Raw genomic sequence first — 16,062 nt, 5'->3', positions numbered from 1 at the left:
TTTGCAGACGGGAGGGAGGAAGGCCTCCATCCCATTAACCAATCAGCGTCAAGCCCTTGTTTTGGGGCAGAAACTCAGCGCTCCCATTTCTTCCCCCAATGAATTCCAGTCGCTGATTGGGCGGATCCCACGAGCGCAGGCGCCCGTGCTGCCTGCCTGGATTGTGATTGGCTGGAATCCGCGTACGCAGGGGGGGGAGGGCCGCGGCCCCGCCCTGCGCCTGGCGTGCTGCGAGGGGACTGGGGAGGGGAAAGGCCGCGACGTGAGCGCGCGACCCCGTCCGCCATTTTGTATTGAAACCAGCGGAGGCGAGAAGCTGAGAGAGGATAAAAGCGCAAGAGGCTGAACGAGGCGCCTGCTCTGGCCCCGCGACCCCCAGCCCTGCCGTCTGAGGTGAGAGCCGCGACGGGGGCCTGGGCTGGACACCTGGGAGCAGGCCGCGGGTACTGAGGTCTGGGGCCGGGCACAGTCCTGGGCCTAGGGTATGTGGGGCCCGGAGCCCGGGCGAGCAGGAACCGACCGGAAGGATGAGGCTTGGGGTAGCCCCAGACTTGCGGGGGGCTCGGGGCGGTGCTGAGGCGCTCGGGGCCTAGGCTGGGACGTGACCCGGAATTTGGGGGAGTCGGGAGCCCGGGCCTGTAGAGGGGGCACCCCGCACGTCGGGAGCAGGAAAGCCCGGCACCCGCCCTGAGGGGGAAGCAGGAGCGGCGGCTGGGTTTGGGGTGGTGGGGCCCGTAAGCCCGGCCGGAAGTTCCCGGTAGGGGGAGCCCGAGTGGAGGCCCCGAGGCCCAGCCGTTTCCGGGGGTCGGCTGTGTGCAGGGCTGGGCGATCTGGGCTGGGCCAGTGGCCCTGGCTTCAGGGGCGCGGGCTGGGGCTCTCGGGAGGAGGGGAGTGGCTGGACTCCAGCTCCCTAGTCTTCCGTGGGGGGTGTGTGTCAAACTTATCCTTTCTCCTGGGGTATGGTTCTTTGCGACACCAGGGTTAAGGGGCTTTCTAGGAGGGAGCCCAGGACAACCTGCCTCTTCCCTGTTGGGTGAGGGAGGGATGGACTTAGGCTACCACATCCCCTTGGCCTCCTTTTGGATCCCCATGAGTTACTGGGTTTGAAGTGGGTTGAATCGGGTCTTTGAATACCTGTCCCTCATTGATTGATTCCAGCCAGCAATTACATTTGTTTTCTCCTTGGTAGAATACTTGTGATGTTGGCTAAATGTGGAAATAAAACTAGCTGGTACTCAGTTGCAACTCAAAACACTGAATTATTTTTTTGTCACTTGCCTCTTATGGTAAGTGCCTTATTAAAAAGCAGCTTTATCAAGGACCTTCTCCTCACTTAAACACACTTGAAATACACACATGGTGCTTGTTTATAACTTAGTGCCCTGGTTCTCAACCTGTGGGCTGCTTGTGGCCCAGTCAGCGCACAGCTGTGGCCCATGTGCATCCTCAGGGCCACACAAGTACACCTCTACCCCAATATAACACAAATTTGGATATAACCCGGTAAAGCAGTGCTCCAGGGGGGCGGGGCTGTGCACTCCGGTGGATCAAAGCAAACTTGAGAATGCGGTTTCACCTATAATGCAGTAAGATTTTTTTGGCTCTCGAGGACAGCATTATATCGGGGTAGAGGTGTAGTGTATATATATTGTGTGGATGTGATCCATATAACGCATAGAGAGCTGCATGTGCTGCCCACAATAATTCATAGGTTGAGCACCACTGCCCTAGTGTGAAGTAGAATGAAAGCCTTGAATATCTTAAATATGTCACAATATCCAAAGTGCAGTTCTGGCTTCAGAAAAGTTTTTCTTGGGCAAATTAAGTTAGAATTAAACTAAACCATTGGTCATTCTAAATTGAGGCCAGAATCTGTAGCATTTCCCCCCCTTGCTTCTGCTGTGTAGACTTGCTCAGTCACACTAAAACTTTGAAGATCTCTTGAAAGGCAAAATTGTTTGGAGTTTGCAAACAGAAAAGATGGTGTGCCCTGGGCATAACTTGAGTTTGTAACTCCTATATAGGGTTACCTATAGGCTGTTGGTTAACTTAAAGAGCCTGTTTACTGTCGGTAGGCCTGACCTGACATGGATTCTTGAAAAGCCAAGTAAAAGGTTTTGAAAATCCCAACATTTACAAGACAGGGTTATGTTACCTTGGCTGATGAAAAATAAATACATAAAAATGGAGTACATAGTCACACAGTAAGTACTGTGAAGACATGGTCTTTAATTATGAATTATTTCAGCATACCAGAAGTGGCTGTGCTATTCATTAGCAAGGAAGAAATATTTCTAAATGCTATCCTCCAGTTAACTTGAGTGATGAGCAGTTGCTAGTCTTTTTTAGTTTTTTAGTCCTAACAATAGTTCAAAACTAAAAAACTTAGTGTAATTATAGTAACGTAGTGTAAACTGTTTTTTAAAAATAGCTCTCTTGAAATGGGCATTCATTGCTTGCGTAATAGCCTCCCCTTCCTAGGTCTTGAAACTAAAAGGTGACTGCCAGCTAACTTTAACAAATTGCAAAAGATTTTGTTCGGTGCATACAACTGCAAAAGGAGTCAGAGGCGATGTGCAAGGGCCTTAAATATAATGAACAAATAAAAGTTGATACTGTGACAGACAAATATAGACTTAGTACAGGGAACATGCAACTTAGAGTTTAGAAGTCTCCAGTTTTGTCATGTGATCAGATAATGCAGATGCTTTCTGAGTTCAACTTCAAGGACTCTATGGTGGAAAGCATGAAAAGACAACAGCTGTCAAATCGTTAAGCCGGTAGTGAAATACAGGTATTTCTAAAGAGAACTGTACGACAATTCATTCTTGATACATATAAGTAACTTCAGGAGGCTTCCTGTTTCCAAGGTAACTATACCTTGGATTGAATAAAATGAAGGCAAAATTAGGCTGGATGAGGTAATTGCCTTGTAAACAGGAAGCAGCCTTTGATGGCTGTGCAGAAATGTGCTTTCCATCCCACTCCTGCATCTTGGTTTGGTATTGTCCTCCACTCCATATCCCTATAAATAAGGCTGTCTAATTTTCTGACCCTCATCCTGTTGCCAGACAACCCCAGTCTTGAGTCTCCCCTGTCCTCCTCACTAGAGAGACTTATTTCTGTCCATTCTTCTAGTCAGTATTTACTTTAAAATTATATTTAATATCTGGAGTTGAATAGAAATGAGATACTGAGTTGGCCACGTTTTAGCTATATGGATGGACTGTACTGAAGGGAGTAGAACAGAGATTTTATAACTACTGTTACTGAGGAAAAATAATTAATCAAAACCTTGTACTCTAGTGAATGCCCATCAATAAACCAAAGTGCAGGGGATTCCATAAATGAGAAATGTAGTTTGAGTACAGTATTCCTGTGTTCTAGTGAGATTCAGTTTGTGTTTTCTCAGTGTTACTTATTAACTAAATTGTGTATTCTAATTAATTACTCCAGTTCTCCTTTTAGGCTCTGGCATGTAACACTTATCAATAGTTTTAAACACTTTTTTTAGTAGAAAAAAATTAGTTCTAATCAGTCTTCACTCGTCAGTGAAGGTAGGTCCTACTTATTGTAAACTTAACTACACTGACTAGGGAGAACTTCAAACTGCATTGTTAAATTGGAGACAAATGTGTATCCTGGTTGCCCTACAGCAGTAGTCACCAACAGGTAGATCGTGATCGACTGGTTGATCCTGGAGCCTCTGACAGTCGATCGTGATCTCTGGCTGCTAAAAGTCCAGCGGGGCTAAGGCAGGCTCCTTGCCTGCCCTGGCCCCGCGCTGCCCCCGGAAGTGGCCAGCATGACCGGGAGGGGGAGGGGGCAGGGGTCTCCATGCCGCTCCTGCCTTCCTTCAAGTACTGCCCCTGCAGCTCCCATTGGCTGGGAATGGGGAACTGTCTCTAATGGGAGCTCTGGGGGCGGTGCCACTTCCCCCCTCCCCAGGGGCTGCGCCACCCGAGGTAAGTGCTGCCCGGTGGGAACCTGCACTCCAGCCCTGAGTCCCTCTCCTGGAGCCAGCACCCCCTACCCAAGTCCTGAGCCCCCTCCCAGAGCCAGCACCCCATACCCCTTACTGTACCCGAACACTCTGTCCTAGCCCGGAGCCCCCTCCTGTACCCAAACACCCTCCCAGAGCTTGCACCCCTCACCCCCTCCTGCACCCCAACCCCTTGCCCCAGGCTCAGCCCAGAGCACCCTCCCACACTCTGAACCCCAATCTGCTAACCTCAGCCTGCTGGAAGTGGGTGGGGGAGAGCGAGGGAGGATGGAATGAGTAGGATGGGGCCTTGGGGAAGGGAAGGGGTCTCAGGGAAGGGGCAGGGTAGATCCTGGTTTGCACTTAAATTCAAAAAGTGACCTTGTGCGTAAACAGGTTGAAGACCACTGCTCTACAGTATATACACTACCTAAATGTTTTTCACATTCTTGATTTGTGACACTAGCAAGAGGTGGTACTTGTGTTCCCCAGAGTACTTACCAGCATTCAACACTCGCAATGCAAAAGTGGCTGGAAACTGATATTTTTAACTAGTTATAATGCCCTGTAGCACAAAATTGCAAGGCAATGTATTTAGGAAAGTTTGTGGCTGAAATGTAAGTGTGGGGCTACATGTTGACTACTGAAATCATATTGACTAATTGGAGTTTATAACCTTAAAATAAGGGAAGGATGCCAAAGCTTGTTCAATATCTAATGAAACATTTAGTTGAGTACTGCTATGCCAGTTGAGTTAACAAACTGCTTTCTACAAATTGTTGTTCTCTAAAGTAAACGTAAACTCTTCTTGGAGAGTAGCTGTCTGGGGTTGTGGTGAGAGTTATTAGACAAAATATTAAGCTTGTTCCACGGTGTTTAAATCTCGAGTCAGGAAGACTCGATTTTAATCATGGATTTCTACATAAAAGTGCATTCTTGTTGGTTGTTATAACCTTAATACATATTCTTCACAACTCAGAGATGTCGGTTTCATTTTTAGAAGGTACACCCTATACATTTTTAAGTGATTTATTTCGAAAACTTTTCAGATTAGTTTTACAGCTATAATCAGAAAATGAATGATAGTTTGGTTATTTAATTGACCAAAAGTAATTGAAGCAGATGTTTATGAAGTCACTGGGAGGTGAATTATCTCCAATTCAACAGGTTGACCATTAATATTTGGAGGATTTTCTTGCCAGGCTGTATTAGGGGGAGAACATCACCAGACAGACATTTAAATTGTTTTAGTTAACTAAAACAACTTTATGTATTCTGGATTTTTTTTTCTTCAACAGCAAACATATAGTATTTTAACAAAACAAGCATATGAATTTTTGAATTTAGTTAAACATTCAAGTTTTTAAAATCAGGTTTGTTTTTGTTAAAATTGATTTTAACTCAAATAGTTAAATGAAATATTTAAAAATAAAAACAAAAATTAAATCAACTGTCAGCCAGGTCAACATGAGAAACTTAAAATATTGTCTTCTGCAGCTAACTCAGTCATCTTCACCTTCATTTTCCTGTTTGTTCATAATCTGGAAAAGAAAAGCTTTTTCAGGCCCCAAACGATTTCTCAGTTTGGAATGAATTGGTCCAAAGGAAGAAAATATTATTTCTGCACTGGCTAGGGTGACCAGATGTCCCAATAAAATTGGGACTGGCCCGATTTTAGGTGTCTGTCCCGCGTCCCGATCGATCTCTGCTCCGCCGGCAGCACTCCTCGGGGCCTTTTTTTTTTTTTTGCTCCGCTGGCGGATTCTTCCCCTCCCCCCCAATAGTTTCTTCCTCTCATCTGGTCATCCTGGCAGAAGAAGCTACTGCTGTTAAAAGTGAGATTATCACTTCAGCAGTCTCTGAATCCAGGTGCTTAAGTAACTTCCACCAGTTCACTGGTGTGACTTGCTTTAAAACATCAGCGGCAAACATATTTCTTGAATGGTTCTTATTCATGAACTGGGTCTCTTTTATGGTCTGCTGCCATTATAGGTTTTCCCTTCTAGTGAGAGAATGGTATGGTAGCTTTCACATCAATGAAGGCTACACTCAGACCTCAAGACTTCTGGAATATGCTGCTCAGTTTCACTTTTGTTTCTATTGACTGTCCCTCCCTTCTCACATTTATCTCCAGAATTCTTCTCCTTGTCCAGATCTATTCTGCCCCCTACAATCTTCTATTCATTGAACTTTTTGAAACTTTGCACTTTTAGAGAGAGGTAAGGGTTTGACACTCTACACAAATTTGCAGCGGGACAGTAGGGTTGAGGTCTGTTATTTCTCACCTCTATATATTTATTGAAAAACATTTTTGCGGTTAACAAGCATGTTATCTCTGGAGACACAAATCTACAGTTTGAGAACTGCAAAACTAAGCATCTCTGATGGTATCTTCTAGACTGAGCACTGAGTCCCATTGGGTCGATAGAAAGATTAACCTAAATAATCTATGCAGAAGCCCCTGGAACCCCATAAGATTGGGTCCCTAATCCATGAACTGTTGGAACTCATTTACAAAACTTTTCTTAAACATTACATGAATATATTGTCTCATACTATAGAATTAGAATTTATAATCCCTATTCCATGATGAGATCTCTTTGAGCTATAATGTATCTTAATTAAAACTATCTTTAGATCAGTTTTTTGATAAAATGTTTTGAGGAAAAAACCTTTTTTTTTTTTAAAAAAAATCATTGATTTTTATCCACCCTACTATATTGGAAAGAATGAGTAAAATTTCCCAGTAATGTAATTAAATTGTCATCCATGTGGCTTATGCAGTGAGTTTTCTCTTGCCATAAATGTTTAAGCAGTAACTATCTTGTAGTCTAAATTAGCTTGGAAGCATACCTCCAGTTTCTTCCCTAACTGAGTCTTTTGAGGCACTAGCAGAATGCTTCATAAACTCTACTTATATGTGGCTTTGATGGGAGGACAAGATGAAACTATTCCACCAGAAACTCGTTCAGTAATTTTGCTCTTCACTGTTTCCTTATGCAGTATCTTATAGAACTTGTATTCCTGTAATGGCCTCACATTTTTTGGCTCTGGTAAAATGCTAACATCCAAGTTGGAGGTTAGGTGTTGGTTTACTACTGCTTTTGAAACCCAATGGAAATGCATATCTAACACCTTGAAAAATTCCTAAAAAATTCAAATGAGCCATTTTAAGACCTCTTGTAGAGTCTCTCTTGTTTTGAAGTATTTTAAAGCACCTCAGAAGCATTACTTACACACACACACACACACACACACACACACACACACACACACACACACACACACACACACACACACACTGCCTACTGTATGCAGCTGAAGTGTCACAAAGTAACTGATAGTGCATTTCAATTTATTGGATTTATAGAATAGCTAAACCATTTCAATACTGAATACTAACTAATTTCTGTGGAGAATGAAGTTTTAGCTCTCACTGCTAAACTATTGGATTCTTGCCTAGAATTTTATTCTTGTATTTATAGCCCACCTGAATTCCACAATATTAGAGGCACTTCTGAAGTTGCATAGATTGCCAACTGAAACTTTACCTGCTATAGGAGATCCTTATGATATACCTGTCATTCTCTTTATAAAGTGTAATGATTCCATGCAAGAATTATAAGCAGACTAAAGTGGGTATTCTGTACCACTTGAAATAAAATTATATACTTTGTGTGTGAGTATAGGTAAGTGCTAGTACAGATTAAGGTAATCATTTAAAGGATGACTGAAGGGCTGAATCTGTTATATGAAAGTAGTGCCCCTTGTAACATAGGAACCTATATCTTTATAGAGCCCTGCGTGGATACGAAATTTGCATCTGTATCCGATCCGCAAACATGGCCTGCAGATTTTCAGGGCTCAAACTTTAAATATGCTAATAAAATTGACTTGTATCAAAATGTCTCCTGGGCTGAGCCTGTTTATCTTGAAGTAGACACAAGCAAGGTGTAGTGCATCTGGGATTATTTTAGTTACTGTAGGTGAAGGAGTGCAGTTTAATTGCCCTATTGGGGCACTGAGATTTGCAATGTAACATTCAAGGAGAATGGCTTTCCTTGCCTGTTAAATTCTAGCCAGTCTTGTTTTAAACATTACAGCTGAATAAAAACCACTTTGTCCCTGTTGATTGCTAGCTAAACCAATGCAGTATTCTAGAAGTCCATTCTTCATAACGTTCTGAAACTTTCATGTTTAACAGACTTGTAAGAAGACTGCTAATGAGGAAATTCCAAAACATCATTTGCATCAACGGTGACTTCTAATGCCTTGTTGTTCAGTTGCCATAAAGCTTTCAGCTTCATAGTTTAAAAGGTGTCATACATAATCTAACATGAAATTTACAATCAACAAATCTGACTTTTTTTCTGCCCTGTGAATGATTCTTCACTTTGGAATATGATCACTTCACCTGTGTTAGTCTAATTTGTAGAATAGGCCAAGTAGGTCATATCTGGGCTACAGAAAGAGAAAACTATTGAGACTTTTTTGGAGTGGTGGTGAGGAAAAGGCAGCTTTCCACATGCACTTAAGACCAGGGACTCTTACTGAATTTTTCCTTCTTTAGAAGATAAGGCACTCTTGATTAGTTAAAATGTCGTTTGGAGAACTTGTCTGTATTAGACTAGGATCAAGCTTAATATCTGTTGCCTGAACTCTGACACTTTGAAGTCTTTCAAGTGTGAAAAATTACTGGTTACATACCGTAACTGGTTGACATAATGAAAACCTTCTTTCTTGCTGAGTAAAGTGATGGACTTCTCAGGGTACGTCTTCCCTGCCGAGTTAACATAGGTGACTATCATTGAGATTGGCCTAGCCTGTCCAGGTGTGAGCAGCCATACTTGAGTTACTGTGTCCTGGTGCTGCGTCGCTCATCTGCATGTCAGGACTTCTATGGGCATGTCACAATGGCTCTTTGTGCTGTAGTAAGCTGAGCCACTCTGGTGAATTGTGGAAGAACTTGTCTGTCCTGCTGGGCACATGGGGAGTGGGAGGGATGGTGGGAAGGCATTGGAGGGCTATCAGCACTTGGGTGGCTTATCCTCTGGTCCTCATTGCAAAGTGGTTGGATACCAGCCCAAGTGAAAGCCTTTTGGGTGTTTGTGTACCCTTGGACAGCCCAGCTAGCACAGGTTGAAAGCAACACTAATCTTGGATCGGAGGAGAGTGTAGTGGTGATTGTCTTATGTCATCCACATAGTTGTTGGGGCATTTGATGCTCTGGATGAGCTATACCACATGTTGTGATAAGAATGTGTAGAAACAATGACTCTTAAAACGTGTGCTGTGTGGGGGGAGGGTATCACATGCTTATCACAACATGTGGTATACCTCATCCAGTGCATCAAATGCCCCAGTAACTGTGTGGGTGAAATCAGACCATCGTTATGCTCTCAAAGGAACTTAGTGTTTTTTTCTTCTGTCATATTTCTGTGCATCACCTGTGGGCAAATAATGCGATACCACAATGTGATAACTCCATATCTGATTTTTTTTTTTTTAGTACTCCCCCCCCCCCCCCTCCCCCCAAGGAAACCTGTACAGCACCTTCAAAAGGCAAGCCTGGGAACTTCAATTCATAACTCTGCTAGACACTAAGAGCTATGGACTTGACAGGGACACTAATCTTATGTATAGCTTGTTGCAACTTGTAACACATCTGCACTATCTGCTACCCTTAATCGCCTACTTCAAATCCTTTATGCATAACAATCTGACCCCCAATTGCCCACTTTATTTCAAGTGATGGCTTCCAATACGCATTACCTCTTCTGCTTACCAATCTGTCCCAACTTGTATTTAGTTCAGACACTGCTTTCTTCCCCCAAAGAAGAGTTCTGTGCATCTCTAAAGCTTCCATCAATGGAAGTTGGTCCAGTGAAAGATACTAGCTCACCTACCTTGTCTCAAGAATATACTTGTCTAAAATATCTACTTATTTTCCCCTGGAACTCACTACTACTCAAACTCACCCAAGTTTGATCATTCAGTGAATGGTGCAAGACATGTCAACTTGTGTAAGCTCTTTCCCGAGCACTGCATTAATTTTCCTAATCATCTTATCAACTGTCATTGTCCTTTATAAAGGCATAATGATGAAGGGTTTACAAGGTATTTTCTCAGTTGACATAGTTGTCTTAAAGTTCTCTGTACTGTGCCTTGTAATGGGAATAAGCACAAAAGCTTGTAACAAAAATACAAACCACCCTTCCTTACACATGCTTTATATCTTGATGTGTTTAGAGCACTGAGATGAGGCTCCTTCCTAGAACTGTGTGAGCCATTAGTACTGTATTTCATCCTTGAGCCACAGTATCACCTCAGGCATTTTCAAATCCTGCTGACTTTAAAATGAAAGCCAAATTTGAGATCCTAAGTTTGATTACTATATGGTACTGTCAGATGCTGCTGCTCAAGACTTGCAAGTAGGAATGCTTGTACTGGTGAGTGAGATGTTGGGGAAGGGGGTAAGTTATCAACTTCCGCATAAATTAAGCCCTTGTTTTCCTATTCCTTGTGTTGCTGCTAGCTTTTCTAAGCAGGGGGAAGCTAACAAAGCTGTGGTCAGTTTCACTGCTGTCCTCAGGAACTGCATAGTAGGTGATGAAAGCAAGAACCGTGTCACCTCATAGCTTTCCAAAGAGCAACCTATCCGCAACAGAACTAGTTGCTGGAGCCATGTGGTAAGAGGGCCCAAAAATACAAACTGGGTTTTGGGTGGTGGTGTGGCGACCACGCTACTTCTCACATCAGATACCTTGGCCTGAGGAAGAGTTCCTTTTCACTTTCCACAGGGGGATCTTTCAGATTTCTGTTTGGTACTAGCTACCCAAAAATAGAACCCATGAGCAAAATCTAGGTAGAGTGCTGTTCCTAGACCTTACCATAGCAATCACTGTGGAATCCAAGTATTCTTGTAAAGGGAGGGTGATCATTTCTTACTGGCATCTTGCTGAAGAGCTCGACTTCTTAACAAGGCACTGTGCTGGACCTTGCTGGTGGCCATTCCCTATCTGCTATACATCTACTAGGTTAGTATGAAACTTCTCAAACTGTACAGTTGTTGGGCCAGTAAGCTGCCTCTGTGTGCACAGTGAGAACTTTTGAAGAATATACATTTGACTTGTACAGGAAAACTAGTCATTAAAAAAAAAAATCTTTCAAACACACTACCTTTTTTTAAAGTACATATCTGCTGATGGTCTTTGTGGTCTTAGGTCACCTTTTGTTCCTTTTCTCTGCTGAGTGAAAGACCCCCAAATAAGGTAAATGGATTATACTTCTGTCAAATGCCCACTATAAAACTAAAGGGGCTTCTCTAATCTTTTAGACAGACATGTTAGATGTCTGAAATTTTTCCCTCTGCAGTACAGTTAACTGGCACTTTTATAAGTTGAAAGTCTCTTAGGATTCTGGAATCCTTTTAATTCTAGGGAATTTCTTTCCTCCCAACTTCTGAGCCCCCCTCCCCCCAAATAAATGGTGGCAATTGGGTCATACACACAGGCTTCAGCAATATTTATTTTTGTAGCATAAGGCAGTAGTAAAAATGTGGGCTTTTCTAATACAGCAGAAGAGTAGCTTTAAAAATCCAACAGTCTGTAGGTTGATAAATAACTTGTACAGTTTTTTTCCTCTAGTTAGCTAGTCCAGTTATAAGCTTTTACCAGAATACCAAAAAACTGATCTGTTGAATACAAAAACTAACTCTTTTTGTGAAATGTAATCAGCCCTTTTAATTTTGGGCATCATTGAGAAGCATGTCAGCTTCTTAGTTACGGAAGACTAACTTAGTTTTTGCTGGACAGTTGTTAGCTAGCTAATTGTGTCCCAGGAGCAAATGGGCTGCTTATATGACTAAAACGATCACCTGGTCAAGTCCTTTGGAGTGTCAGCTATCTGTGATACCAGAGAAGCACAAAATGCCTAACCATGTATACTCCTCCCACTCCAAGCATAAAGCCAATGTCAAATAAACATCATACACCTCTACCCCATGTTATATCGAATTTGGATATTGCGCGGTAAAGCAGCTTTCCGGGGGGCGGGGCTGCGCACTCCGGTGGATCAAAGCAAGTTCGATATAACGCGGTTTCACCTATAACGCGGTAAGCTTTTTTTTTTTTTTTGGCTTCCCGAGGACAGCATTATATCAGGGTAGAGGTGTAACTTGTAATCCTAATTGAAGGGGAGGAGATTCCTTTATATAAGTGTGGGAAAATTCTTGGTTAAATTTGAGATGGCAGAGGTGAAGAGCGCAGCTTTTTCAGCTTTGTTGATATTGTTGCCTATTGTCATAACTTTTGTTGAATCCAACTTTAAATTCTTGTGTGGCGGAAAAACCCTTCTGGATAAGGCCACATCTTTTAAAGTGGCTTCCTAAATTGAGTTGCCACAAGTATGGGAGTCAGAATATTAACATTCACCCTGTGTCTGCCCTCTTGGTGCTGAAACATAGCCCATGGAAACATGTCCCAGCATGTATGATCACATTGGTCAGAGTATATTCCTCAGTACCTTGTGGCAATATAATGTTTACTCTGAATAAGGTGAAGTCTTCCGATTCCTGGCAAGTTGCCAGCTTGTTTTCTGTTTTGTGTACTTTGGACAGATGGCATTTCAGTACAGTGACTCTCAAGAGCTAGAATGGTGCTTATTGATTACAATGTCTTTTATCAGTATAGCTTTCAATTTCCTATTTGTCTTAAAGAGCTAGAAGACTCTTCAGTATACATTCTTGTTTTGGGATGCAATTTTATCCCACTGGCAATCCTTAACTTGACAATCCAGATTTCATATTAAGTAAGATTTCATACTGTCATAGTAACTTGTTAAACTGTCAAGCTTTGCTTTTGTGGTTGGAAAGCTGGTTTATAGAAAATTTTAGGGTTAGTTTATTGCAGATCCTTGTATTTACTGTTTACAATTGCTTGGTGTGATCTATATGGCAAAGTAAGATTGCACACTGCAAAAACTTTCAAATAGTGAATTGTCCCCAAAACTGTTCTTGCTCTCTGTGGTATCTCATGTGTTATGTGTATCATTCCCCTTGTCTCTAGCACTGCTGACAGATTAGAGTTGTTGAAATATCTGCAGTGTCGCCTTTGTCTATTTTGAGCTTTTTTTTTTTTTTTTTCCTTTCTCTTCAAAGGTTGCTGGAGAGCTGCATAAACAAGGTTGGGTTGGGAGAAAATCTGTAACAGAACTTCCTTCTGTGGACACTACACTCTATTGGCACATGCACATAGGCTACCATGAGAAATGATCTAAACAATGTTCCATATATTATGCTAGGCCTTTACATCAAAGGGAAGCTATCAAGAAATCATAAAATTCCTTGTTACCAGTACCTCAGACTGTAAAACCTGGTTACTGATTCCTTTTCACCATTTATATTGCATTTCACTCGTCTTGGACAAAAACTAAATTGCCTTCTGGTTCTTATGCTGTCATAATGCTGAACTTCCATCACTGCAGGAAAATATATTTTCCCAACTCTGGTTTTAATAGAAATACCTAAAAACAAAAATGCAGGAAAACTTTTTTGTTAAGCTTGGTAGAGTTTTGGATGAACATTTACACTTGAAGTGATTCAGAAACTCTGTGAAACTTACAAGGCTAGTTAAATACTATACTAGTTTCAATGATAGACTTAAGTGAATTTCAGAAATCTCTAGAAGATATTTGTAAACTAAAACAAATTGAATCTAATGCAATGCTATTTTGTCTTCTAGGTGCCATGTTTCAGAACAGAATAAGACCACTTGGAAAGAAGAGCTGAAGAAATAGCACAGAACAGATATAGGCTAATTGGAAAAAAAATTAACCTGTCTCTGAGGTGACTAAAGGGGAATAATGGTGATTTTGCGCCGGGCTCGGCCGCCTGCTTCCGCCCCAACCAGCAATGAATCTTGACTCGCTCTCGCTGGCCTTGTCTCAAATCAGCTACCTGGTGGACAATTTAACCAAGAAAAACTACCGAGCCAGCCAGCAGGAAATACAGCATGTAAGTAAACTAACAGAAGAGAGTGCTGCAAAGGAAACTTTGAATGGAAGGATAGAAGCATAAAATGGGGTCTCTCCCTTTGAGTTATACCTCACAGCATTCATAGCATATTTCTACACATTTACTAACTTCTTTCTTCCCCCCACAAGATCCAGAATTGTAGCTCTAACCTTCTTGGAAACAAGTCTCATTGGAACTGTCACTCAGTGATAAGGCAATTCTCTTCTCTTATTCTATTCCCCAACTGTTAGCAGAGTCTGTTACTAACTTCAATTTTTTTTATAGCTACTGATTAGTTGTTCTAACAGCTTCTCTTGAGAGAATCTACTACACAAATAATTCTACCTAAATTCCTTCATATCAGGACCCTTAAGTTTATGTACCATTGTTAACTTACAAGGCTACTTGCCTGACACTTCCTGTTCAAAATGTCTCACTGAAACCTTGGATGTAATAAAAGATGGTAACTGTAATTCTAGAGTCACTGTTCAATTTCCTGGCAAAATCTAAACACTCCTTTAAATTTAAAATTGTAAGATTCAAGGAAAGTTAGAAGTATTTAAAATGTTAGTCCTTTTAATTAGCTAACTGTTTGATGCTTGTATAACATGAAAAATAAATCAAGTTCACTTTCTGGTTCTGGGTTGCCGATAACAGTGGACATTTTAAGCTTCCCTGTCTTAACACTTTTTTTTAATTTTTGAAATGTTTTGACAATTGTTAAGATTCAGGCTACGTCTTGAGTTCATAGCATTCTATTGTAAAGGGAGCCGTTGGGCTGAAAAGCCTTGTCCACCGTGGATTGCTGAGGAGGGAACACATGTTACTGAACCAGTTTCTAGAACTGGTTCGCCTAAAGCAACTGGTCTTCCAGACTTGTATGAAACCAGTTTAGTTAGTTCAGTTCCCAGCAGGCAGATGACCACATCAGTCTGCACTAGTCAGCCAGTTGAGCAATGTCAACAGAAAACCAAAGGATTGAATGAGTGTGGAGACAGAACTAACCTGTCACCTATAGAGGGCACATTCTAAGTCAGGGTTGAGACACAGTGGCAAAGCATAGTGGGTACTGTTGCCTTCTGTGAAGTCCTGCTTTTGTGGAAAACTTCATCCCCCCCCCCCCCGACCCCCCCCCCCGTTCTGTCAGCATGGTACCTTTTTGAGCAGTAAACTAAAATCTTTTCACAATTTTAGTGCAAATATTTAAGGAAACTTTTTTAGATAAGTACTTTGTTTTCATTTGAATCTGATTATATCTAGGCCATTGGCTGAAATGGAATGGCTTTAGTAAATCTGAGCAAATGAAAACTGATTGGAATTGGCTTTCAGAAACACCTAGGGTACAAATCTTACATCTTCCTTGCTACTGCTCTTGCCTATAGATCCTAACAAATAGGGCTGTTTCTCAGTTTGTCTAATGGCTAGATGTTTTGCATAAGTGTTAAATGTAGAAAGACCACTCCCTTTAAAAAACAAAAACAAAACCTGTATCTTGCCTCTAACTTATTTAGTCCAGGATATGGTTATTACCTTTCCAGTGAAGCTCCTTAAAGATGTCAGATTCATTTAAACATAAATCTTAGGCTGTTAAACACTTTGAAATCGAATCTTCTAATCCAAATTTCTATGGGACAACTTTATTTAATCCCTCTCCATTCTGATTTTTATGCAGTAGCACAGTACTGTTCTGGTTTACATCATTACAGGGGAATAGTTCTATTGACATGAAGGATGTTATCAGCTTAACTATTTTGAAATTGACAAACTTCAGTTTCTGATAACCCCTCCAAATTTTGTCATGAATTTTTTTAATGCATCTTAAATTATTTCTGCTCCTTGATCAGGATTTCTCTTCAAGAGTGGCTATGTAGGGGGTTCAGTGAAACTTAATTTAGAATACTATCACGAACAAGGTAAACTGAATATTTTGCAGCTTTTAGCTACAATAATCTTGTAACTAGTGGATAAAACACTTTCAGTCAAATGGCTTTCATGTTGATTTCTCACTAAAGACTAAATCCTTGAACCTCAACTGAAGCAGACCTGGCAGTTGCCTATAATTTCTAGT

At 41.6% G+C, this 16,062-nt stretch overlaps 1 protein-coding gene across 1 annotated transcript in view; it reads left to right on the top strand.

The window, feature by feature from the left end:
• Positions 1-253: 253 nt before the first annotated feature.
• The window catches only part of CNOT1 (CCR4-NOT transcription complex subunit 1), a 105,039-nt gene continuing 89,230 nt past the window's right edge, over positions 254-16,062 (top strand). The window contains exons 1-2 of the mRNA XM_065416675.1: positions 254-393; positions 13,723-13,994. Coding sequence (XP_065272747.1) covers positions 13,893-13,994 — 102 coding nt within the window. The 5' untranslated portion in view covers positions 254-393; positions 13,723-13,892. The remainder of the gene's footprint in view (positions 394-13,722; positions 13,995-16,062) is intronic.

This window comes from Emys orbicularis, chromosome 14 (assembly GCF_028017835.1).
Source record: "Emys orbicularis isolate rEmyOrb1 chromosome 14, rEmyOrb1.hap1, whole genome shotgun sequence".
NCBI classification, from domain to species: Eukaryota; Metazoa; Chordata; order Testudines; family Emydidae; genus Emys; species Emys orbicularis.
The sequence above is the reverse complement of the archived record's forward strand: the minus strand, read 5'-3'. Positions and strand labels throughout refer to the sequence as shown.